Raw genomic sequence first — 24,178 nt, forward strand, 5'->3', positions numbered from 1 at the left:
CTAACCCCGTTTCTCCTCTCCCTCACCTTCCCACAGCCCGGCACCTTCCCAAATCCCCAGATCCCGATGGATTTCACCCCTTCCTGCCCCTCAGTGCCACACCCGGGCACACCTGGGCACACCTGGGCACACCGGTGACCCCGTATCTCCTCTCCCTCACCTTCCCACACTCCAGAACCTCCCCAGACCCCAAAATCTCGATGGATTTCATCCCTTCCACCCCCTCAGTGCCACACCTGGGCACACCTGGGCACGCAGGTGAGCCCATATCTCCTCTCCCTCACCTTCCCGCAGCCCGGCACCTTCCCAAATCCCCAGATCCCGATGGAATTGACCCTTCCTGCCCCTCCCTCGGCACACCTGGGCACACCTGGGGCACACCTGGGCACGCAGGTGACCCCGTTCCTCCATCCCCTCACCTTGCCGCACCCCGGCACCTCCCCCAGACCCCAAAATCTCGATGGAATTGATCCATCCAACACCCCTTCCTGCCCCTCAGTGCCACACCTGGGCACACCTGGGCACGCAGGTGACCCCGTTTCTCCTCTCCCTCACCTTCCCACAGCCCAGAACCTTCCCAGACCCCAAAATCTTGATGGATTTCATCCCTTCCACCCCCTCAATGCCACACCCGGGCACACCTGGGCACACCCGGGCACACCTGGGCACGCAGGTAACCCCGTTTCTCCCCTCCCCTCACCTTCCCACAGCCCAGCACCTCCCCAGACCCCAAAATCCCGATGGAATTGATCCATCCCACACCCCTTTTACCCCCTCAGTGCCACACCCGGGCACACCCGGGCACACCTGGGCACGCAGGTAACCCCGTTCCTCCATGCCCTCACCTTGCCGCAGCCCGGCACCTCCTCAGACCCCAAAATCCCGATGGAATTGATCCATCCCACACCCCTTCCTGCCCCTCAGTGCCACACCCGGGCACACCTGGGCACACCTGGGCACACCCGGGCACACCTGGGCAGGCAGGTGACCCCGTTCCTCCATGCCCTCACCTTGCCGCACCCCGGCACCTCCCCAGACCCCAAAATCCCGATGGAATTGATCCATCCCACACCCCTTTTACCCCCTTAGTGCCACACCCGGGCACACCCGGGCACACCTGGGCACGCAGGTGACCCCGTTCCTCCATCCCCCTCACCTTGCTGCAGCCCGGCACCTCCCCAGACCCCAAAATCCCGATGGAATTGATCCATCCCACACCCCTTTTACCCCCTTAGTGCCACACCTGGGCACACCTGGGCACGCAGGTGACCCCGTTTCTCCTCTCCCTCACCTTCCCACAGCCCAGAACCTTCCCAGACCCCAAAATCTTGATGGATTTCATCCCTTCCACCCCCCTCAGTGCCACACCCCTGGCACACCTGGGGCACACCTGGGGCACACCCGGGCACGCAGGTGACCCCGTTCCTCCATGGCCTCACCTTGCCGCAGCCCGGCACCTCGACGCCGTCCACGGGCCGCGGGATCTCGATGGATTTGACGGTGCCGTACTTGCCGCACTCGTCGCGCACGTCCTCGACGATCTCCTCGTACTCCTCGTCGTCCAGCAGCTCCTCGGGCAGCACCATGTTGAGCAGGCACAGCACCTCGGTGGGGTGCCCGCCCATCTGCACCTGGGAGCTCATCAGCCCCGGCACCTGCAGCGTCACCGCGTCTGGTTGATGGTGCTCTGCGGGGGGGGGAGGGGAGGGGAGGGGAAAAAGGGGGGTGGGGGAGGGGGAAAGGGGGGAAAAAATGGGGGGGGGGGATGGGGGGAAGGGGGGGAAGAATGGGGGGAAAAGGGGGGAAGAATGGGGGGAAGAATGGGGGGAAGAATGGGGGGAAATGGGGGGAAGAATGGGGGGAAGAATGGGGGGAAGAATGGGGGGGAAAAGGGGGGAAGAATGGGGGGAAAAGGGGGGGAAGAATGGGGGGAAGAATGCGGGGAAATGGGGGGAAATGGGGGGAAGAATGCGGGGAAATGGGGGGGAAAAATGGGGGGAAGAATGGGGGGAAGAATGGGGGGAAGAATGGGGGGAAGAATGGGGGGGAAAGGGGGGGGAAATAGGAGGAAAAATGGGGGGAAAAAGGGGGTGAAAGGGGGGAAATAGGAGGAAAAAATGGGGGGAAAAAAGGGGGGGAAATAGGAAAAAAGGGGGGAAATAGGGGGAAAAAATGGGGGGGAAAATGGGGGGGGAAATAGAAAAAATGGGGGGAAGAATGGGGGAAAAAATGGGGGAAAAAAGGGGGGAAAAAAGGGGGGAAATGGGGGGAAAAAATGGGGAAAAAGGGGGGGAAATGGGGGAAAAAATGGGGAAAAAGGGGGGAAAAAGGGGGGGTGGGGGAGGGGGAAAGGGGGGAAATAATGGGGGGGGGATGGGGGGAAAAGGGGGGGAAGAATGGGGGGGGAAATGGGGGAAAGAATGGGGGAATGAATGGGGGGAAGAATGGGGGGAAGAATGGGGGGGGAAAGGGGGGAAAATGGGGGAAAAGGGGGGGGGAAATAGGAGGAAAAATGGGGGGAAAAAGGGGGGGAAATAGGAAAAAAGGGGGGGAAATAGGGGGAAAAAATGGGGGGAAAAGGGGGGGGGGAAATAGAAAAAATGGGGGGAAGAATGGGGGAAAAAAGGGGGGAAAAAAGGGGGGAAAAAAGGGGGGAAATGGGGGAAAAAATGGGGAAAAAGGGGGGAAATGGGGGAAAAATGGGGAAAAAAGGGGGGGAAAAGGGGGGGAAAAAGGGGGGAAATAGGGAAAAAAGGGAGGAAAAAGGGTGAAAAAATGGAGGGAAAATGGGGGGGAAAGAGGGGGAAAATGGGGGAGAAGGGGGGGAAAAGGGGGGAAAAGGGGGGAGAAAAGGGGGGAGAAAAGGGGGGAGAAAAGGGGGGAAAAAAGGGGGGAAAAAAGGGGGGAAAAAGGGGGGAAAAAAGGGGGGAAAAAAGGGGGGAAAAAGGGGGGAAAAAGGGGGGGAAAAAGGGGGAAATAGGGAAAAAAGGGAGGAAAAAAGGGTGAAAAAAATGGAGGGAAAATGGGGGAGAAAGAGGGGAAAATGGGGGAGAAGGGGGGGAAAAGGGGGGAAAAGGGGGGAGAAAAGGGGGGAAAAAAGGGGGGAAAAAAGGGGGGAAAAAAGGGGGGAAAATGGAGAGGAAATGGAGGGGAATAGGGGAAAAATGGGGGAAAAAAGGGGGGAAATAGGGGAAAATGGGGGGAAAATGGAGGAAAAAATGGGGGGAAAAAAGGGAAAAAATGGGGGGAAATAGGAGAAAAATGGAGGAAAAAAGAGGGAAAACAAGGGGGAAAAAGGGGGGAAGGGAGAAAATGGGGGGGAAGGGGGGAAATAGGAGGAAAAAATGGGGGGAAAAAAGGGGGGAAATAGAGAAAAAAGGGGGAAAAAAGGGGGGAAAAGGGGGGAAATAGGGGGAAAAAGGGGGGAAGGGGGGGAAGGCGGAGAAAAGGGGGAGAAAAGGGGGAGAAAAAAGAGGGAAAAGAGAGAAAAAAAGGGGAAAAAAGGAGGAATGGGGAAAAAATGGGGGAAAATTTTAAAAAAATAGGGAGAAAAAAGGCAAATAAAAAAATGGGGGGAAACAAAAAAAAGGAAGAAAAATTAAAAAAAAAATGCGGAAAAAATGGGAGGAAATACAAAAAAATGGGGGGAAAAATGGAAAAATGGGGGAAAACAAAAAAAATTGGGGAAAAAATGGGGGAAAACCCCAAAAAATAATGGGAGAAAATAAAAAAGAATGGCAGCAAACACAAAAACAAAGGGAGAAAAAAATGAGGAAAATCCAAAGAAAATAAGGAAACGACGGAAAATAAAAATGACGAGAAACGAAGAAGAAATGGGGGGAAACCAAAAAGAAACGGGGGTCACCATCCCTGCCCCGGGTGAGGCCCCACGGGGCCACCTGGGGACCCCCCCCGAGAGCCCCCAGACCCCCAAAAAACACCCCCAAAAACCACCCCCAAACCCCCCCAAAAAAATCACCCCAAATGCCCCAAAACCACCCCCAAATGCCCCAAAAATTCACCCCAAATCCCCCAGAAAAACACCCCCAAATCCCCCAGAAAAACACCCCCAAATCCCCCCAAAAAACCACCCCAAATCCCTCAAAAACCACCCCCAAACCCCCCAAAAAATCACCCCAAATCCCCAAAAAACCACCCCCAAATTTCCCCCAAACCCCCCCAAAAACACCCCCAAATCCCCAAAACCCCCCCAATCCCCCCAAAAAAACCACCCCCAGACCCCCCAAACAATCCCAATTCCCCCCCAAAATCCCCCCCAGAACCCCCCAAAACCCAACCCCAATCCCCCCAAAAACAACTCCAAGACCCCCCCAAAATTTGAGCTCCCCCAAACCCCCCCAGACCCCTCCCCAAATCCCCCTCCCAAGCTCTTCTTGACCCCAAATCCACCCCAAATCCCCCCCAAATCCGCCCCAAACCCCCCCAAATCCCTCTCTGGGGGGGGTCCCACGGGGTCTCAGCCCCCCCAGATTTTTTGGGGGGGCTCCCCGGCCCCCCCGGGGGGTTTTGGGGAGGGGTCTCCCCGCTCACCAGGGTGGCGTTCTTGGCCCCCACGCTCGCCCGCTGCACCAGCAGCTTCTTGTCCCCGAGCTGCATCCCATTGAGCCCCGCGATGGCCTGGGGGGGCCGGGGGGGGGTCAGCGGGGCCGGGGGGGTCGGGGGGACCCCCACCCCAAACCTGGGGGGGGGCCGCGACCCCCGGGGACCCCCCCAGAGGGGAATTCAGGGGCGCTCTGGGGCCGTTTCCGTGGGGGGTTTTGAGGCTGGGGGATTTGGGGTCGCTTTGGGGTGGGTTTTTGGGGTTGCCCAGGTGAGTTTGGGGCTGGTTTTGGGGGGATTTTGGGGGGTGGTTTTAGGGGATTTGTTGGGATTTTGGGGTTGTTTTGAGGGATTTTGGGGCTGTTTTGAGGGATTTTGGGGCCGTTTTGAAGGATTTTCCTGCGATTTTTAGGGGATTTTGGTCCCATTTTTAAGAGATTTTGGTCCCATTTTTAGGGGGTTTTGGTTCCATTTTTAGAGGATTTCGGTCCCATTTTTAGAGGATTTCGGTGCCAGTTTTAGGGGGTTTTCGTCCCATTTTTAGGGGGTTTTGGTGCTGTTTCCAAAGGGATTTTGGGGGTTTCTGGGGCTGCCGACTCAGGGATCGTTTTGGGGCCCTCAGGGGTGGTTTTGGGGGTGGTTTCGGGGCTCATTTCAGGCCCTCGGGGCTCATTTCGGGGGTGGTTTCGGGGCTCATTTCGGGGCCCTCAGGGCTCATTTTGGGGCTCTCAGGGCTCATTTTGGGGCTCATTTCGGGGCTCATTTCGGTGGTGGTTTTGGGGCTCATTTCGGGACTCTCAGGGCTCATTTTGGGGCTCGTTTCGGGGCCCTCAGGCCTCATTTCAGGGCTCATTTCAGAGGTGGTTTGGGACTCGTTCGGGGCTCGTTTCGGGGCTGTTTCAGGGGTGGTTCTGGGCTCGTTTCGGGGCTGTTTCAGGGGTGGTTCTGGGCTCGTTTCGGGGCTGTTTCAGGGGTGGTTCGGGGCTCATTTCGGGGCTGTTTCAGGGGTGGTTCTGGGCTCGTTTCGGGGCTGTTTCAGGGGTGGTTCTGGGCTCGTTTCGGGGCTGTTTCAGGGGTGGTTCTGGGGTCGTTTCGGGGCTGTTTCAGGGGTGGTTCTGGGCTCATTTCGGGGCTGTTTCAGGGGTGGTTTGGGGCTCGTTTCGGGGCTGTTTCAGGGGTGGTTTGGGGCTCGTTTCGGGGCTGTTTCAGGGGTGGTTTTGGGGTGGTTTCGGGGCTGTTTCAGGGGTGGTTTTGGGCTCGTTTCGGGGCTGTTTCAGGGGTGGTTTGGGGCTTGTTTGGGGCTGTTTCAGGGTTGGTTTGGGGCTCGTTTCGGGGCTGTTTTAGGGGTGGTTTGGGGCTCGTTTGGGGCTCGTTTCGGGGCTGTTTCAGGGGTGGTTCTGGGGTCGTTTCGGGGCTGTTTCAGGGGTGGTTTTGGGGTGGTTTCGGGGGTGCCTGGGCTCGTTTTGGCTACCTGGTCAGTGACGTTGATGTCCACGTACTCGCAGAAGGCGTAGCCCTTGCTCAGCCCCGTGGCGCTGTCCCTTGACCAGGTTGAAGGCCTTGAGGGGCCCGAAGGACGTCAGCAGCTCCTTCACCTGGGGGGGGCCGGAACCGGGACAGGTGGAGCCCCCGGGATTGGGGGATTCCCCCCCGGAATGGGGATCCCCCCTCCCCAAAAAACCCCCGGGGGTCCCGATCGGCGCCTCCCTGCTCAAACCCCGCGTTTGGGGGGGGTTTGGGGGGGTTTTGGGGGGCTTTGCCTCTCCCCCCAAATTTGACTGTGACACCCCCCCCGGAGTGGTCGGGAAGTCCAGAGGAAATTCAGGGATTTACCCCCCCCAGAATTCGGGATTTCCCCCCAAAAAATGGGGAATACCCCTCCCCAAAAAAACCCCGTGGGGGGGAGGGGGGGGATTCGACCCCGTTCCAGTTCCTCATCCCGATTCCAGCTCAATTTGGGGGGATTTTGAGGGAATTTGGGGCTCTGGGAACCCCCCCCAGGAATGAGAGGAACCCCCTGGAATCTGAGAATTCCCCCCTGGAATTCGGCGATTCCCCCCTGGAACGGGGGATCCCCCTTCCCAAAAAACCCCAACCACCCCTCGGGAATTCCACTCTGGAATGGGGGAAACCCCCCCCCAAAATCCCACCCTGGGGTGGATTTTTGGGGGAATTCTTTGGGAATTTGGGGCTGCCCCCCCCTTCCCTCCTGCCCCTATTTAACAGAGCAGACTTTTTCCGGGGAACTTCCCGGAAATTCCAGGGATTTTTTGGGAATACCTGGTCGTCGTTCAGGTAATTGGGGAGGCCCCCGATGAAAAGTTTGTGGGCGGAATCCGGGACCACCGTGGACACCACGCCTGGAAAAACGGGGGGGAAAACGGGATTGGGGGGGGGCAAATCCCTCCTGGAATCCCCAAAATCCCCCCTGGAGCTGCCCCAAAAATCCCCCAAACCCCAGAGTCCCCAGAACCCCCCCCCATGAAACTTGGGGGTGTCCCTGAGTTTTTGGGGGGATTTCGGGCGGTTCTTTGGGAATTTGGGAATTTTTCCTGGGATTTTGGGGTCTCCCCCCCGTCAGGGAAAGGGTCGGGAGCCGGGGGATCCCGGATTTTACCCCCCCCAAATCCCAAAAGAACAACCCCCAAGGGACTGGGGTCCCTCCCGGCCCTGCAGATTTTAGGAGAACTCCACAGGATTTTGGGAATCCCACCGGGATTTCGGCGATTCCCCCCGGAAATTTGGGCTCCTCCTGGGAACTCTGCGGGCCCTCCACACCCGGGATGGGGTCAGCTCTCGGGAAAACCCCAAACTTCCCCCCTCAAGAACCCCAAAGAACCCCGGGATCCCTCCCCCTTCCCCGCAGGATTTTTGGGGCGATTCCCGCAGGATTTGGGGAATCCCGCCGGGATTCGGGGCGGCTCCCGGGAGCCCTCACCGGGCACGTAGACCGAGGGGTTCTCGGACATGCCGGGCAGGGGCTGGTAGTCGTGGGGACGCCGGATCTTCAGGGACTGGCCCTGGAAGATGATCCCGTCGAACGCCATCGCCTGCGTCGTCTCGTCCACCGAGCGGAACTGGGGGGGCACAGGAACCCCCGGGGGGGGTCAGGGGACCCCAAAATGTTTTGGGAGAGGGGTAGGGAACCATTCCCGAAAAATTTGGGGGGTTGGGAGCCCAAATCCCAAAGAAAATCCGGGATTTGGAGCCTCCTCCGAGGTGGAACCAGGTGGAAGTGGCTGCTGCGAGGGTGGGGATAGGGGAGGGGGTCCCAAAATTCATCCCAGGGGGGTCAGGGGACCCCAAAATTGTTTTGGGAAAGGGGCAGGGAACCATTCCCGAAAAATTTGGGGGGTTGGGAGCCCAAATCCCAAAACAATTTGGGGAAAACCCCCCCGAAACGGGAGCAGGAGAGGTCAAGGAGCAGCAGCTTTGGGGCAGGGGTGGGAACTGGGGGGGGGTCCCAAAATTCATCCCAGGGGGGGCAGGGGACCCCGAAATGTTTTGGGAGAGGGGTAGGGGGTCATTCCCGAAAAATTTGGGGGGTTGGGAGGCCAAATCCCAAAAAAAATCCGGGATTTGGAGCCCTCCCCAAGGTGGTGCCGGGTGGAAGCGGCTGCTGCGAGGGTGGGGATAGGGGAGGGGGTCCCAAAATTCATCCCAGGGGGGGCAGGGGACCCCGAAATGTTTTGGGAGAGGGGCAGGGAGCCATTCCTGAAAAATTTGGGGGGTTGGGAGCCCGAATCCCAAAACAATTTGGGGAAAACGCCCCCGAAATGGGAGCAGGGAGCGGCGGTTTTGGGGCAGGGGTCCCAAAATTCATCCTGGGGGGGAACCAGGCAATTTTGGGAATTTTTGGGGAGGAATTCGAGGAGTTTTGGGGGAAGAATTCGGGGAGGAATTTGGAGAATTTAGGGTGGGATTGAGGCAGCTTCGGGAAGGAATTTTGGGGGGATTTTGGGGGATGAACTCGGAGCTCGTTTTGGGAAGAATTTGTGGGAATTTTGGGGCCGTTCTGGAGCGGAATTTGAGGCGTTTTGGGGCAGAATTCGGGGCCGGTTTTGGGAAGGAATTTGAAGACTTTTGGGGAGGAATTTGGGGTTTTTTCGGGGTTTTAGGGGCCTGGCACAGCCCCGAGCACCGGGAATTCCCACCCCAAGCCCGAACCCCTCCCAAAATGCCCCGAATTCCCCCCAAATCCCCCCCCGGACACCTCGAGGAAGGCGAAGTTCTTGTCCTGGTTGATCTGCACGGCCAGGACGGGGTTCCCGGGGGCCTGGGTGAGCCCCCCCAGCCTCATCTGGGCGTTGAAGAAATCCATCATCGCTTCCTGGGGGAAAATCCCGGGATTTCGGGTCAGGAGGGGCCAAATTCCCACGGTTTGGGTCCAAACAATGAGAACTTGGGCCAAAAAAAGGGGAATTTTGGGGGGATTTGAGCCCCCCCAGACTCCTCCGGGTGTTGAAGAAATCCATCATCAGCTCCTGGGGGGAAATTCCTGGGATTTGGGGTCAGAAACGGGGAAATGCCCAGGATTTTGGGTCAGGAAAAGGGATCTGGCCCTGTCTGGGGTGGGAGGAATCAGGAGAAGAAGGAAGAAAACAGAATAAAACCAGAAAATAAAAATAAAAATAAAAATAAAAATGAAATATTTAAAAGAGGAAAAAACACCAGGAAAAAAAAAAACTAAATTAAGAAAGGAAAAAAATTTGGAAATAAAAACAACAAGGAAAACAACAAAGAATTAAAAAAATTAAAAGATCCTAATAAGAAAAAGAAAGAATTTGTAAAAATTTAAATGAAACAAGAGCAAGAAAAATCAACAAGAAATAAAAAAAACCCCTTGAAAACAGAAATGGAAAAAAATAAAAAGAAAGGAAACCAGAAATAAAAAACACAAACAGAAAACAGAAACAAAACAACCGCTCCCAAAAACCTCCCTAACCCCCCAAAAACCCCAACACCCCCCCAAAAACCCCTCCCAGACCCCCCAAACCAAGCCCCAAAAACCCCAAACACCCCCCCAAAAACCCCAAACACCCCCCAAAAACCCCTCCCAGAAACCCCCACGAGCCCCAGAACCCCAAACACCCCCCCAAAAACCCCAAACACCCCCCAAAAACCCCTCCCACGAGCCCCAGCACCCCAAACCACGCCCCAAAAACCCCAAAGAGCCCCCCAAAAACCCCAACACCCCCCCAAAAACCCCTCCCATGAGCCCCAGCACCCCAAACCAAGCCCCAAAAACCCCAAACACCCCCCAAAAACCCCAAACACCCCCCAAAAACCCCTCCCAGAAACCCCCACGAGCCCCAGAACCCCAAACACCCCCCCAAAAACCCCAAACACCCCCCCAAAAACTCCTCCCACAAACCCCCACAAGCCCCAGCACCCCAAACCAAGCCCCAAAAACCCCAAACCAAGCCCCAGCACCCCAAACCAAGCCCCAAAAACCCCAAACACCCCCCAAAAACCCCAAACCAAACCCCAAACACCCCCCCAAAAACCCCAAACCAAGCCCCAAAAACCCCTCCCACGAGCCCCAGCACCCCAAACCAAGCCCCAAAAACCCCAAACACCCCCCAAAAACCCCAAACCAAGCCCCAGCACCCCAAACCAAGCCCCAAAAACCCCAAACACCCCCCCAAAAACCCCAAACACCCCCCCAAAAACCCCAAACACCTCCCCAAAAACCCCAAACCAAGCCCCAAAAACCCCCTCCCACGAGCCCCAGCACCCCAAACCAAGCCCCAAAAACCCCAAACCAAGCCCCAAAAACCCCAAACACCCCCCCCAAAAACCCCAAACCAAGCCCCAAAAACCCCAAACACCCCCCCAAAAACCCCTCCCACGAGCCCCAGCACCCCAAACCAAGCCCCAAAAACCCCAAAGACCCCCCCAAAGAGCCCCCCAAAAGCCCCCCCACCTCGGTGATGCCGAAGGGGATGTTGCCCACGTAGAGCCGCCGCGCCTGCCGGGTCATCTGGCTGCCCACCACGGGCACCGGCGTGGGCGTCACGGCCAGCCCGTCCGGGGTCATGGTGGGCAGCAGCGCCGTGGCCGGGATCTGCCCCGCGGCTGGGGGGGCACGCAGGGGTCGGCGGGGGGCCCGCCAGCGGGTGGGGAAGGGGCTTGGGGGTCTCTAGGAGGGGGTTTGGGGGGGACCTAGAGGGGTTTCGGGGCGGTTTGGGGTCTCTAGGAGGGGATTTGGGGGGTCCTGGAGGGGTTTCGGGTCTCTAGGAGGGGTTTTGGGTCCGTTTGGGGTCTCTAGGAGGGGGTTTGGGGGGTCCTGGAGGGGTTTTGGGTCGGTTTGGGGGGTCTAGGAGGGGATTTGGGGGGTCCTGGAGGGGTTTCGGGTCTCTAGGAGGGGTTTTGGGTCCGTTTGGGGTCTCTAGGAGGGGATTTAGGGGGGATTTAGGGGGGATTTGGGTTGGTTTGCGGTCGCCAGGAGGGGATTTCGGGGGTCCTGGAGGGGTTTTGGGTGTCTAGGAGGGGATTTGGGTCGGTTTGGGGTGTCTAGGAGGGGTTTCGGGAGGGATTTGGGTCCGTTTGGGGTCTCTAGGACGGGATTTAGGTTGGTTTGGGGTCGCCAGGAGGGGATTTGGGGGGCCCTGCAGGGACTTTGGGTCTCTAGGAGAGGATCTGGGGTGGTTTGGGGTCTCTAGGAGGGGGTTTGGGGGGTCCTGGAGGGGGTTTGGGGGGTCCTGGAGGGGGTTTCGAGTCTCTAGGAGGGGTTTTGGGGCGGCTTGGGGTCTCTAGGAGGGGGTTTGGGGGGACCTGGAGGGGTTTCGGGTCTCTAGGAGGGGTTTTGGGTCCGTTTGGGGTCTCTAGGAGGGGATTTGGGGGGACCTGGAGGGGTTTTGGGTCTCTAGGAGGGGTTTTGGGGCAGTTTGGGGTCTCTAGGAGGGGATTTAGGGGGGGATTTGGGTTGGTTTGCGGTCGCCAGGAGGGGATTTCGGGGGTCCTGGAGGGGTTTTGGGTCTCTAGGAGGGGATCTGGGGTGGTTTGGGGTCTCTAGGAGGGGATTTCGGGGGTCCTGGAGGGGTTTTGGGTGTCTAGGAGGGGATTTGGGTTGGTTTGGGGTGTCTAGGAGGGGATTTGGGGGGTCCTGGAGGGGTTTTGGGTCTCTAAGAGGGGATTTGGGTCGGTTTGGGGTGTCTAGGAGGGGATTTGGGGGGTCCTGGAGGGGTTTCAGGTCTCTAGCAGGGGTTTTGGGGCGGTTTGGGGTCTCTAGGAGGGGGTTTGGGGGGTCCTGGAGGGGTTTTGGGTCTCTAGGAAGGGTTTTGGGGCGGTTTGGGGTCTCTAGGAGGGGATTTAGGGGGGATTTAGGGGGGGATTTGGGTTGGTTTGCGGTCGCCAGGAGGGGATTTGGGGGGTCCTGGAGGGGTTTTGGGTCTCTAGGAGGGGATCTGGGGTGGTTTGGGGTGTCTAGGAGGGGATTTGGGGGGTCCTGGAGGGGTTTCGGGTCTCTAGGAGGGGTTTTGGGTCAGTTTGGGGTCTCTAGGAGGGGGTTTGGGGGGTCCTGGAGGGGTTTTGGGTCTCTAGGAGGGGTTTTGGGTCGGTTTGGGGTCTCTAGGAAGGGTTTTGGGGCGGTTTGGGGTCTCTAGGAGGGGATTTAGGTTGGTTTGGGGTCGCCAGGAGGGGATTTGGGGGGCCCTGCAGGGACTTTGGGTCTTTAGGAGGGGTTTAGGGGTGGTTTGGGGTCTCTAGGAGGGGATTTGCGGGGTCCTGGAGGGGTTTTGGGTGACTAGGATGGTATTTGGGGGGGGATTTGGGTCAGTTTGGGGTCTCCAGAAAGGGATTGGGGGGGATTTGGGTCGGTTTGGGGTCTCCAGGAGGGGAATTCGGGGGTCCTGGAAGGGCTTTGGGTCTCTAGGAGGGGATTTTGGGGGGATTTGGGTCGCTTTGGGGTCTCTAGGAGGGCGTTTGAGAAGAATTTGGGTTTGTTTGGGCTCTCCAGAAGAGGATTTGGGGGGTCCTGGAGAGATTTCGGGTGTCTAGGAGGGAATTTGGGTCACTTTGGGGTCTCTAGGAGAGGAATTGAGAGGAATTTGGATCGGTTTGGGCTCTCCAAGAGAGGATTTGGGGCGTCCTGGAGAGATTTCGGGTGTCTAAGAACAGCTTTGGGGGACTTTGGGACTCCAGGAGGGGATTTGGGGGATTCAGGGGACTCCTCGAGGGTTTTGAAGGAGTCCTGAGATGGTTTGGGGTCTCTAGGACAGATTTGGGGTGTGTTGGAGAAGCTTTGGGGAGATTTTGGGGCTGTTTGGGGCCTCTAGAAGAGCTCGGGGGTCTCTAGGAGAGATTTTGGGGTCTCTAGAAGGGGACTTGGGGGGCCCTGGCTGGGCTTGAGGGGGTCCTGAGGAGCTTTGGGGTCTCTAGGACGGGGTTTGGGGAGGACTGGGGGGGAATTTGGGGTCTCTAGGAGAGGTTTTGGGGGGTCCTGGAGGGGTTTAAGAGCTGCTAGAGGGGATTTCGGAGGGGATCCCCCAGAGGTTTTGGGGGGTCCCGGGGAATTTGGGGAGGGGTCTCACCCTGCATGGCCTTGTACTGCATGGGGGTGATGTGCTCGAAGCCAGGGGGGGGCACATCCCAATATTTTCGGATCTTCTTCTTCTTCTCGTGCCGGGGGGAGCGGCTGGGGGGGCACGGGGGGGGATTTGGGGAGGGGGCTGCACCCCCTGAACCCCCCCAGGCCCTCCCAAAAACCCCCAACCCCCCCCCCCCAAACTCACCTCAGGGGGCCCGAAAGGCTCAGGGGTGACCTGTGGGGGGGAGGGGGTTTAAAAGGGGGGAGACCCCTCCCCAGAATTGGGGCTGGGGGGGGTCCCACCCCGTTTTGGGGGTCCCAGGTGCAGTTTGGAGGGGTTCAGGCCCTGTTTTGGGGGGGTCCACAGCCCCATTTGGGGAGGTCCCAGTGGCTTGGGGGGAGTTCAAGGGGGGGGTCCCAGTTCCATTTTAGGGGGGTCCCAGCCCCATTTCGGGGATCCCACTCCGAATTTCGGGGGTTCCAGCCCCATTTCGGGGATCCCACTCCAAATTTTGGAGGTCCCAATCCAAACCTTGGGGGTCCCACCCCCATTATGGGGATCCCGGCCCCATTTTGGGAATCCCACTCCGAATTTCGGAGGTCCCACTCCGAGTTTTGGGGGTCCCACCCCCATTATGGGGATCCCACCCCCATTTCGGGGATCCCACTCCGAATTTTGAGGGTCCCACTCCGAATTTTGGGGGTCCCAGCCCCATTTCAGGAATCCCACTCCAAATTTTGGAGGTCCCACTCCGAATTTTGGGGGTCCCAGCCCCATTTCGGGGATCCCACTCCGAATTTTGGGGGTCTCACTCCGAATTTTGGGGATCCCAGCCCCACTTCGGGGATCCCACTCCAAATTTTGGGGGTCCCACTCTGAATTTCGGGGGTCCCAACCCCATTTCAGGGATCCCACTCCGAATTTTGGGGGTCCCAGCCCCATTTTGGGGATCCCACTCCAAATTTTGGGGATCCCACTCCGAATTTTGGGGCTCCCATCGCAATCCTGGGGGTCCCAGGGGCTTCCCAGGGCCGTTCCCACCCCAACCCCGACCATTCCCCGCCCATCCCGGGGGTCCCGGGGCCGCTCCCATCCCATTCCCCGCCCATCCCGGGGGTCCCGGGGCTGTTCCCATCCCATTCCCCGCCCATCCCGGGGGTCCCGAGGCCGCTCCCATCCCATTCCCCGCCCATCCCGGGGGTCCCGGGGCCGCTCCCATCCCATTCCCCGCCCATCCCGGGGGTCCCGGGGCCGCTCCCATCCCATTCCCCGCCCATCCCGGGGGTCCCGGTACCGTTCCCATCCCATTCCCCGCCCATCCCGGGGGTCCCGGGGCCGCTCCCATCCCATTCCCCACCCATCCCGGGGGTCCCGGGGCCGCTCCCATCCCATTCCCCGCCCATCCCGGGGGTCCCGGGGCCGCTCCCATCCCATTCCCCGCCCATCCCGGGGGTCCCGAGGCCGCTCCCATCCCATTCCCCGCCCATCCCGGGGGTCCCGGGGGTCCCGGTACCGGCGCCGCCGGCGGTCCCTGGACACGCTGCGCTGGTCGCGGTTCCGCCGGTCCCGGGAGCGGCTGCGGCGCTTCCGATCGCGGCTCCGGGAGCGGCTGTGGGAGCGTTTGCGGTGCCGGTTCTCCTTGTCCCGCTCTGCCAGGGCGGTCCGGGGGCTCAGCGGGGCCCGAAACGACCCCCGGCTCCCCCCGGAACAGCCCCGAAACGCCCCAAAACCGACCCCCAAAAATACCCCTGAAATGCCCCGAAAATAACCACGAAACCCCCCAAAAGTAACCCCGAACCCTCCCCCAAAATAACCCCGAACCCCCCCCAAAATAACCCCGAAAATCCGCCAAAATAACCCCAACCCCCCCCCAAAATAACCCCGAAACCTCCCCCAAAACAACCCCGAAAATTACCCCCAAAAATAACCCCAAAGCCCCCCAAAATAACCCCGAAAACCCCCCCAAAATAGCCCCGAACCCCCCCAAAATAACCCCGAAAATGCCCCAAAATAACCCCAGACGCTCCCCCCGTTCTGTAGGGGGACCCCCAAGGCCCCCCCAAAATCAGGGGGGGGGGAAACCGGGACACCGCGACCGCCCCCCAAACTGAGGGGGGCTCAAAAAGGGGGAATCCCCAAAACTGAAAGGGGGGGGGGTCAAGAAATGGAGCCCACCCCCCAAAACCGAGGCGGGGGAGGGGTGGGGGCATCGAGCCCCCTCCTTGAGGGCGATGAGGGGACGCCCCCCCCCCAAATGGGGGTCCCGTGTGGGGGGGGGAGGGGAGCCGGGGAGGGGGGGGCGGGGCGCGGCCGCCGCCGGTACCTTGTTTGTTCTCGTTCAGCTGCCGCTCGAACTCGTCGAAGTCGGACATGGCGGCGGCCGCGGCCCGGCGCTCCCGGTGCCCTCCCGGCGCTCCCGGTGCCCTCCCGGTGCCTCCCGCTCCCTCCCGGCCCCGCTCAGGCCGCGGCGGCTCCGTCCGCGCTCGGCTGCGCTCGGCCACTTCCGGCCGCGCTCGGCAACTTCCTGCGCGGCTCGGGCCGCGCTCGGCGCTTTCCGGCGGCCTTCGGGGACTTCCCGGCGCGCGTTCGGCTTTTTCCGTGCGCTTTCGGGGCTTTCCGTTACCGCTCGCTGCTTTCCGTCACCTTTCGTCGTTTTCCGTCGCCGTTCGAGGCTTTCCGTCGTCGTTCGGGTATTTTCGGCAGCCTTCGTGCCTTTCCGCCACTGTTCGCTGCTTTCCGCCGCCGTTCGGCGCTTTCCGGCCACGCTCGGACCTTTCCGTCGCCGTTCGCCGTTTTCAGTCGTCGTTCGCCGCTTTCCGGGCACCCTCGAATCTTCCCGTTACCGTTCGCCGCTTTCCGGCGCTTTCCGCCACCGTTCGGGTCACTTGTAGCCGCTTTCCCTCACTTTTCGCCGCTTTGCGTCCCTGTTCAGCTCGCCCCACTCCTCTACGTCACTTCCGGCGGGTCCCGCTCATTTCCGGCCGCCGCCGCTCCCGCGTTCGGCCCCGCCCCCGGTAAAACCGGGCCCGGTTTGCCCCGCCCCCTCCGGTTTGGCTCCGCCCATTTCGCTGTCGGTGCCGCCCCGCCGGCGTTGGCCCCGCCCCCTTCCCCTCAGGGCCGCTTTTGGCGGGAAGCCGAAGCGGCGAGGACGCCCCCTGCCGGTCCCGAGGGAACTCTCGCGCTGTGCCCAAATCTCGCGGGATTTGGCGCCGTTTATTCACCGTTTCCCGCCTTTGTTTTCCGAATGGTTTTTGCCGTTTTCTCCCGGTTTTTCCCTCAAAATCCCCCCACTGGGACCCCCAGACTGAGCCCGGGGGGCTGGAGGGGTCTGGAGGGGGGGGTCTCGGGGGGTCTTGGGGGTCACGTGGAGGCGTCGGGGGGGGTCCCTGGAGGATTTGGGAATTCTGAGGGTTCCCTGGATGATTTGGGGGAAATTTGGGGGGTCCCGGCTTTTGCAGAGGGTCTCATTTTGGGGGGGGGGTCCCCAAATTGGGGGGGGGGGTCGCGCTGACCCCGCTCGGCGCCCCGGGGAGCGTCTGCAAAGAGCGGAGCCGGGGGGAGGGGGCGCGGTTTGGGGAGGGGGCTCCGGGGGGGTGTCCGGGGGCGGGGCAGCTGACGCCCCCTCCCCTTTTTACCCCCCCGGGGGATTTTTCGGCGCTGTCCGGGTTCGGCTCTTGCGCGACGCCCCCCGAGCCCGCCCGGCCCCGCCCGCCCGGGGACCGTCGGCAAATTCCGAGCGCGGCCCCGGCCGAAAAACGGCCCCGGGAGGGGGGGGGGGGAACGCGAATTGGGGGGGGGCTCAGCCCCCCGGGGGGGTCACGCGTTGGGGAGGGGGCGTGGGGAGACCTCGCCTCAAAAGAACGCGCGGGAGGGGCGGTTTAGGGGGTGATGGGGGGGGTGTAAAGCGCTGAGCCCCCCCCCCACCGTGTTGTCCCCCCCCCCTCACCGTGGGGTCCGCGGGGGGGGGGGGGTGGTCCCGGGGGGGGGTCTCGCGGGGTTTTGGGGCGGGGGGCGTGGGGGGGAACTCGCGCGCACGCGGCGTTTCCAGCCGGAGCCCAAACGCTGCGACAACCGGCTCGGGCCGAGCCCCCTCCCCCCCCCCCCCTTCAAACGCCCCCGCCCCCACCGGGGACCCCGGTGCGGAGCCCCCCCCGCCCCCATCGCCGCCCCCCCCCCGCCGGCGGAGCCCCCCCGGAGGCGGCGCGAGCGCAGCGGGGCCGATGAAGGGCCCGAAGGGGGGCCCGGGGCGCGGCGGCGCCGGGAGGTACCGGGGGACAGCGGGGGGGTCTGGGGAGGGGGCGCGGGGGGCGGCGGGGACCCCCCCCGGACCGGATCCCACCCGTGGGAACCCCTGAATGCCCCCCCCACCCCCATTGCGGGAACCCCCCCCCCCCCTCAGAGCGAGACCCCCGGAGGTGCCCCCGGCCCTGGGGACCCCCAGACCGTTCCCCGTTTCCGGGAGTTATCCCCTCCCCCACCCCAATTCTGGGACCCCTTAGGACCCCTCCCCAAATGCCCCCCCCATTCCTGGGACCCCTGGATCTTCCCCCTGTATTCCTGGGACCCCCCAGATCGGGACCCCTCCCCAAATCCCCCCCCCCCATTCCTGGGACCCCTGGATCTTCCCCCTGTATTCCTGGGACCCCCCAGATCGGGACCCCTCCCCAAATCCCCCCCCCCATTTCTGGGACCCCCGGATCTTCCGCCCCCATTCCTGGGACCCCCCAGATCGGGACCCCCCCAGATCGGGACCCCTAAACTCCCCCCCTCCCCCCATTCCTGGGACCCCCAGCTCAGCCCCCGCCCCCGGGGGACCCCCCCCAAAATTCCCCCCCTCCCCCCAATTCCTTGGGCCCCCCCCCTCCCAGCTCGGGACCCCCCCTCCTTTCATTTTTGGGACCCCCCCCCCTAACCCCCCCCCCCTTCTCTCCCCGCAGCCACCCGGACACCGCCCCCCCGCCCCTCCCCCGCCCCCCCACCCCCCCTCCCCTCCCCCCAACCCTCCCCCCACCCCCTCCGCGCCCCCTCCCCCCTCGGCGGGGGGGGGTCGCTACCTGCTGATCGACAGCCAGGGCCTGCCCTACACCGTGCTGGTGGCCGAGCCGGGCGGCGCCGGCGGCCCCGGGACCCCTCCCGGTGACCCGGGGAGCCCCCCGGGGGGGCGGCCCCGCCGCGCCTTCGCCTGCCCGGAGTGCGGGCGCGGCTTCGCGTACCTGTCGTACCTGCAGCGCCACAGCATCGCGCACTCCCCGCACAAGCCGCACGTGTGCCGCGCCTGCGGCAAGGCCTTCAAGCGCGCCTCGCACCTGGAGCGCCACCGCTTCACCCACGGCGACGCCGCCGGCCGCAAGCCCCTGGGGTGCCCGCTGTGCCCGCGGCGCTGCCGCGACGCCGGGGAGCTGGCGCAGCACCGGCGCGTCCACACCGGCGAGCGGCCGTTCCCCTGCCCGCAGTGCCCGCTGCGCTTCGGAGACCGCAACACGCTGCAGCGGCACCGGCGCAGGAAGCACCCGGGGGACGCGCCCTGAGACGGGGCACGGACGGCGGCCGAGGGCGTTTGGGGACACGGAGGGACGGCGGCCATGGATGGTGGCACAGAAGGACGGTGGCCAAGGGTGTTTGGGGACACGGAGGGACGGTGGCCATGGATGGTGGCACAGGATGGCGGCCGAGGGCGTTGGGGACACGGAGGGACAGTGGCCAAGAACATTGGCATCAACGAACTGGAGAATGGACGGACGGCAGCCCTGGATGTTGGCATGGAGGGATGGTGGCCCTGGGGCTGGGGACACGCGGGGACGGTGGCCATGGACGTTGGTGTGGTGGGATGGTGGCTCCGGGGCTGAGGACACATGGAGACGGTGGCCATGGACATTGGTGTGGAAGGATGGTGGGCCCAGGGCTAGGGACACGCGGGGATAGTGGCCATGGACATTGGTGTGGTGGGATATTGGCCCCAGGGCCTCACGAGGACACACAGGGATGGTGGCCATGGATGTTGGTGTGGAAGGATGGTGGCCCCGGGGCTGGGGATATGCAGGGATGGTGGCCATGGACGTTGGTGTGGTGGGAGGGTGGCTCCAGGGCTGAGGACACATGGAGATGGTGGCCGTGGACTTTGGTGTGGAGGGACGGTGGCCCCGGGGCTGGGGACACGCAGGGATGGTAGCCATGGATGTTGGTGTGGTGGGAGGGTGGCTCCAGGGCTGAGGACACATGGGGATGGTGGCCATGGTGTTCTTGTGGAAGGATGGTGGCCCCGGGGCTGAGGACACACAGGGGACAATGGCCCCAGGGCCGGGGACACACGGGGATGGTGGCCATGCTGTTGGGGACATGCAGGGATGGTGGCCCCGGGGCTGAGGACACACAGGGATGGTGGCCCCGGGGCTGGGGACACACAGGGATGGTGGCCATGGTGTTGGGGACACGCAGGGATGGTGGCCCTGGGGCTGAGGACACACAGGGATGGTGGCCATGGTGTTGGGGACACACAGGGATGGTGGCCCTGGGGCTGAGGACACACAGGGATGGTGGCCCCGGGGCTGGGGACACACAGGGATGGTGGCCCCGGGGCTGGGGACACACAGGGATGGTGGCCGTGGTGTTGGGGACACGCAGGGATGGTGGCCCCAGGGCTGAGGACACACAGGGAATGGTGGCCATGCTGTTGGGGACACACAGGGATGGTGGCCATGCTGTTGGGGACACGCAGGGATGGTGGCCCCGCCCTCGCCGCGTCCTGGGGCCAGGTCCCCCCTCTTGATGTTGATTTTTTTTTTAATTATTAAAAATCCGGGTTTTGTTTTTCCGGTTTCTCTCCTGGCCTCGTGCTGGGGGAGGGGCCACGGGCGACATCAACCCCTCCCCCCCACCCGAGCTTTTGGCCAACTGACCCCTCAAAGTGACCCAAAACCCCCCGAACTGACCCCGTGACCCCCAACTGACCCCGTGACCCCCACCTGGTCCATGGACCAACCCCGCCCTTGACCAACTGACCGCCACCGGAGCCTTCGCCCGACCCACTGCCCAACCGACCCTGCCCGACCCGGCCCGGCCCCTCCGTGACCAAACCCCACCCAGGGACCCCCCACCCCCATCCCCGACCCCCCACGCCCCTCCCCCGCCCACGGTAACTCCGGTCTAATCCGGTCTATTCCGGTTTATTCCGGTCTATTCCGGCTCCCTCCGTACAGCGCGGCCGCAGCCCCTCCCCCGCCCCGCCCCTCCCCCCGCCCCTCCCCCCCCCCTCCCGGGACACCCCCGGGGTGGGGGAGGGGCCGCGAGCGCAGAGATTCCATTCCTGGCGCTTCGGCGGCGACGGCCGCGCCCCTGGAGGGGCTCGGGGGCCGCCGGGGCTCCCCGGTGTCCGGCGGGGCTGGCGGCTGCGTCCAGGTGTCCGGCGGGAGGGACGCGGCCGAGGCGCGGAGCCGGGACAGGGCTGCGCTGGCCTCAGGGCTGGCGAGTCCACGAGGGGCCGGGCCGGGGCGCGTTGGGCCATTTCTGGGCCAGGATGAGCCATTTTGGGCCAGGATGAGCCACTTTGGACCATGATGAGCCATTCTGGGCCAGGATGAGCCATTTTGGGCCAGGATGAGCCATTTCTGGGCCAGGATGAAGCATTTTGGGCCAGGATGAGCCATTCTCGGCCACGATGAGCCATTTTGGGCCAGGATGAACCATTCTGGGCCTGGATGAGCCATTCTGGACCAGGATGAGCTATTTCGGGCCAGGATGAGCCATTTTGGGCCCAGATGAGCCATTCTGCACCAGCATGAGCCACTTTGGACCACGATGAGCCATTCTGGGCCAGGATGAACCATTTTGGACCAGGATGAGCCATTCTAGGCCAGGATGAGCCATTTTAAGCCCAGATGAGCCATTTTTGGGCCATGTCACACCAGGAGGCACCGTTGCAAGTCCAGTCCCACCACGTGTCCAGCCGTGTGCCACCTCCGAGCCGCGCCGCGGCCGCTCCGCCGCCCCTCACTGCCCCGGCCCCGCGGCCGCCGTCCCCTCGTCGCGGTGCTGCCGGTGCCGCCGCGGCCCCTCGGGACCGCAGCCCGGGCCGGCGCCGTGCCCGGCCAGGTGCCGGCGCAGCAGCCGGGCGTCGGCGAAGCGGCGGCGGCAGCGGGGGCAGCGGCGGCGCCGCTCGTGGGCCCGCTGGTGCCGCAGGATGGAGCTCAGGTAGAAGAAGCTCTTCCCGCAGCGCTCGCACCGGTACACGTCCTCGCCCAGGTGCCCGCGCCGGTGCTCCAGCAGGTTGGAGCGGAACCGGAACGTCTTCCCGCAGGTCCGGCAGCGCCGCGGCCGCGCCGGGCGGTGCCGGCGCTGGTGCTCGGCCAGGCCGGCGGCGTGGGCGAAGCGCTTGGCGCAGAGCGGGCAGCGCAGCGGGCGCTGGCCGGCGTGGCCGGCGCGGTGCTGCCGCAGCGCCCAGGCCCGCAGGAAGGCGCGGCCGCAGGTGCGGCAGCGGAACGGGCGGCGGCGGGCGGGGCAGCAGCGCCGGTGCCGCCGCAGCAGCGCGGCCGCCCAGAAGCGCCGGCCGCAGGCGCCGCAGGCCGACGGGCGCTGCCGCAGGTGCCGCCGCCGGTGCAGCAGCAGCTCGTAGGCGCCGGCGCAGCGCTGCCCGCAGGCCCCGCAGGCCGGCGGCCGCCGCGGCGCCAGGTGCACGTACTTGTGGGTGACCAGCGCCAGGAAGCGCTTAAAGCTCTGCCCGCAGGTGCCGCAGGTGAAGCGCTCGCTGCTCGGTGCCGCCGGCGGCTCCTCGGCCGGTCCCGGCGCCTCCCCGCTCGCCGCCGCCGCCGCCGTCGGGGCCCGCTCGGGCGCGGCCGCCGGGTGCACCAGGCGGTGCCACACCAGGTTCTCCAGGAAGCCGAAGACCTGCCCGCAGGTGTCGCAGCCCTGGGGCCGCTCGGCCGCCGTCACCGCGTCCTTGTGCGCCACGGCGCGCAGCAGGTCGGGGAAGCGCTGCCCGCAGGAGCCGCAGCCCAGCGCGGCCGCCGCCGCAGCGGCCGGGGGCTCGGCGGGGCCGGGCGGCAGCCGGTGCACCTGGCGGTGCCGCGTCAGGCTCTGCGGGTAGCCGAAGGTCTTGCCGCAGAGCTCGCAGCGGTAGGGCCGCTCGCGCGTGTGCACCACGCGGTGCTTGCGCAGGTGGAAGGACTCGCGGAAGCGCTTCCCGCACACGGCGCACTCGTGCGGCTTCTCCCCGGTGTGGATGCGCTCGTGCCGCCGCAGCGTCTCCCGCCGGCCGAAGGCGCGGCCGCACACCCCGCACCCGAAGCTGCGCCCGGCGCCGGCGGCCGGAGGGACGGCGCGGGAGGCGGCGGCGGCGGCGCCGTCCCCGGCGTGGGCGCGGCGGTGTCGCAGGAGGCTCTGGGGCGCGGCGTAGGCCTTGCCGCAGACGTCGCAGCGGTGCGCGGGGCGCGGCGCGCCGTGGCTCACCTGGTGCCGCAGCAGGTAGGCCGGGTCGCGGAACTCCTTGCCGCACACCGGGCAGGGCACGCGCCGCGGCCCCGCGTGCGTCTTGACGTGGCGCGTCAGGCTCTCGCGGCGGTTGAAGCTGCGGCCGCACGCGGCGCAGGTGAAGGGCTTCTCGCCCGTGTGGATGATCTGGTGCTGCGCCAGGTGGCTCGGCTTCTTGAACACCTTCCAGCACAGCGGGCACGTGAACGGCCCCTCTGTGCCCGGCGCCGCCGCCGCCCCGCCCGGCGCCAGCGGTACCCCCACGGGCGCCAGCGGCACCCCGCCGGGAGCCAGGATGACGCCGCTCGGCACCGGGATCACTCCGCTCAGGGCGGCGTTGACCCCGTTGGGCACGGCCACCACGCCGGCCGGCGCCACCGTCACGCCGGGGGCCACCAGGTTGACGCTGCCGGCCACCGCCAGGGCGTTGACGCCGTTGGGCACGGCGCCGACGGCGGGGGACGCGCCGACCCCGGCGGGCGTCACCGTGGCCACGCTGCCGTGTCCTGCGCTGACCCCGCCGGGCGCCGCGCCGACGTTGGCCGCCGCGTTGGTCCCGTCGGGCGCCGCGCCCACGCCGGGCGCCGCGCTGACCGCGCCTGCCAAGGGGTTGGCCCCGTTGGGCGCCGCGTTGATGCCGGACGCCGCGTTGATGCCGGACGCCGCGCTGACCCCGCCGGACGCCGCGCTGACCCCGTTGACCCCGTTGGGAGCAGCGCTGACGTTCGCCACCGCGCCGACCCCGCCCGGCACCGCACCGACCCCGTTGGGCGCCGCGCCGACCCCGTTGGCCAACGCCAACGCTCCGGCCGCCCCGCCGGCCCTGGTGGCCGCCGCTCCTCCGGCGCCGGCCGGGTCATCGGCGGGCTCGCGGTGGCAGCGGCGGTGCCGCACCAGGCTGGAGCCGTGGCTGTAGGTGCGGCCGCAGGTGCGGCACTCGTAGGGCCGCGCGTCGCCGCCGTGCGCCTGCATGTGCTGCACCAGGTGCGAGGCGGCGCGGAACGCCTTGGGGCACGCCGCGCACGGGAAGCGCCGCTCCACCAGGTACTTGAGGCGCCTGAAGTAGCTCCGCTCCTCCTTGGGCTCCGGCGGCGCCGCGGGGGAAGCCGGGCCGGCGGTGGCCGCGGCGGCCGCGCCGCGCTTGAGCCCCCCGAAGAGGTGCTGGTGGCCCGAGAGGTCCACGATGCCCCATTGGGGGGCGGGGAAGGCGCCGGAGGCCTCGAAGAGGGGCTGGGGAGGGGGCGGGAGGGGCGGGGGGGGGTACGGGGAGCCCCCCAGGGACCCCTCGGGCTTTTTGGGGTGGGGTTGGGCTGAGGAGGAGGAGGAGGAGGAGGATGAGGAGGCCTCGGGTTTGTGCTTGGGGAGGGGGGCGCGGTCGAAGGGGGGGGCGCCGGTGGGGGGGGGATACTCGAAGGGGGGCGGGGGCAGCGGCAGCGATTTGGCGGGGGGCTCGAAGGGCTCGGGCGGCTCGGGGCGCTGGTGCGTCAGGAAATCCAGGAAATCGAAGGGATACGCCTGGAAGTGGCCGCTCTCGTCGCTCACGTTCGCCTCCATCGCCGGCGGGGAGCCGCTGAAGGGGGGGCCGTGAGCGCGGGGTCCCCTCAGCCCTGAGGCCGGGGGGGAGC

The 24,178-nt window shown here is 64.3% G+C and overlaps 3 protein-coding genes across 3 annotated transcripts in view; 1 reads left to right on the forward strand and 2 right to left on the reverse strand.

Moving 5' to 3' along the window:
• U2AF2 (U2 small nuclear RNA auxiliary factor 2) overlaps positions 1-16,059 on the reverse strand; it is a 21,190-nt gene extending 5,131 nt beyond the window's left edge. Inside the window, 13 exon segments of the mRNA XM_068999121.1 lie at positions 1,391-1,669; positions 1,672-1,687; positions 4,552-4,638; positions 6,032-6,100; positions 6,102-6,155; positions 6,841-6,920; positions 7,499-7,637; positions 8,774-8,890; positions 10,487-10,638; positions 13,095-13,198; positions 13,296-13,325; positions 14,605-14,740; positions 15,415-16,059. Coding sequence (XP_068855222.1) covers positions 1,391-1,669; positions 1,672-1,687; positions 4,552-4,638; positions 6,032-6,100; positions 6,102-6,155; positions 6,841-6,920; positions 7,499-7,637; positions 8,774-8,890; positions 10,487-10,638; positions 13,095-13,198; positions 13,296-13,325; positions 14,605-14,740; positions 15,415-15,463 — 1,312 coding nt within the window. The 5' untranslated portion in view covers positions 15,464-16,059.
• Positions 16,060-16,979: 920 nt separating this feature from the next.
• On the forward strand, positions 16,980-19,900 carry LOC138101293 (zinc finger protein 581-like). The gene is made up of 3 exons (XM_068999122.1): positions 16,980-16,988; positions 17,140-17,355; positions 18,029-19,900. The coding sequence occupies exons 1-3, from the start codon at positions 16,980-16,982 to the stop codon at positions 18,617-18,619; spliced, it is 816 nt and encodes a 271-aa protein (XP_068855223.1). The 3' UTR covers positions 18,620-19,900.
• Positions 19,901-20,329: 429 nt separating this feature from the next.
• On the reverse strand, positions 20,330-24,178 carry LOC138101294 (zinc finger protein 865-like). Its single transcript, XM_068999123.1, has one exon. It carries the CDS (start codon positions 24,105-24,107, stop codon positions 21,078-21,080), a length of 3,030 nt encoding a protein of 1,009 aa, XP_068855224.1. The 5' UTR covers positions 24,108-24,178; the 3' UTR covers positions 20,330-21,077.

Source organism: Aphelocoma coerulescens, unplaced genomic scaffold (assembly GCF_041296385.1).
Source record: "Aphelocoma coerulescens isolate FSJ_1873_10779 unplaced genomic scaffold, UR_Acoe_1.0 HiC_scaffold_233, whole genome shotgun sequence".
Taxonomy (NCBI): Eukaryota; Metazoa; Chordata; class Aves; order Passeriformes; family Corvidae; genus Aphelocoma; species Aphelocoma coerulescens.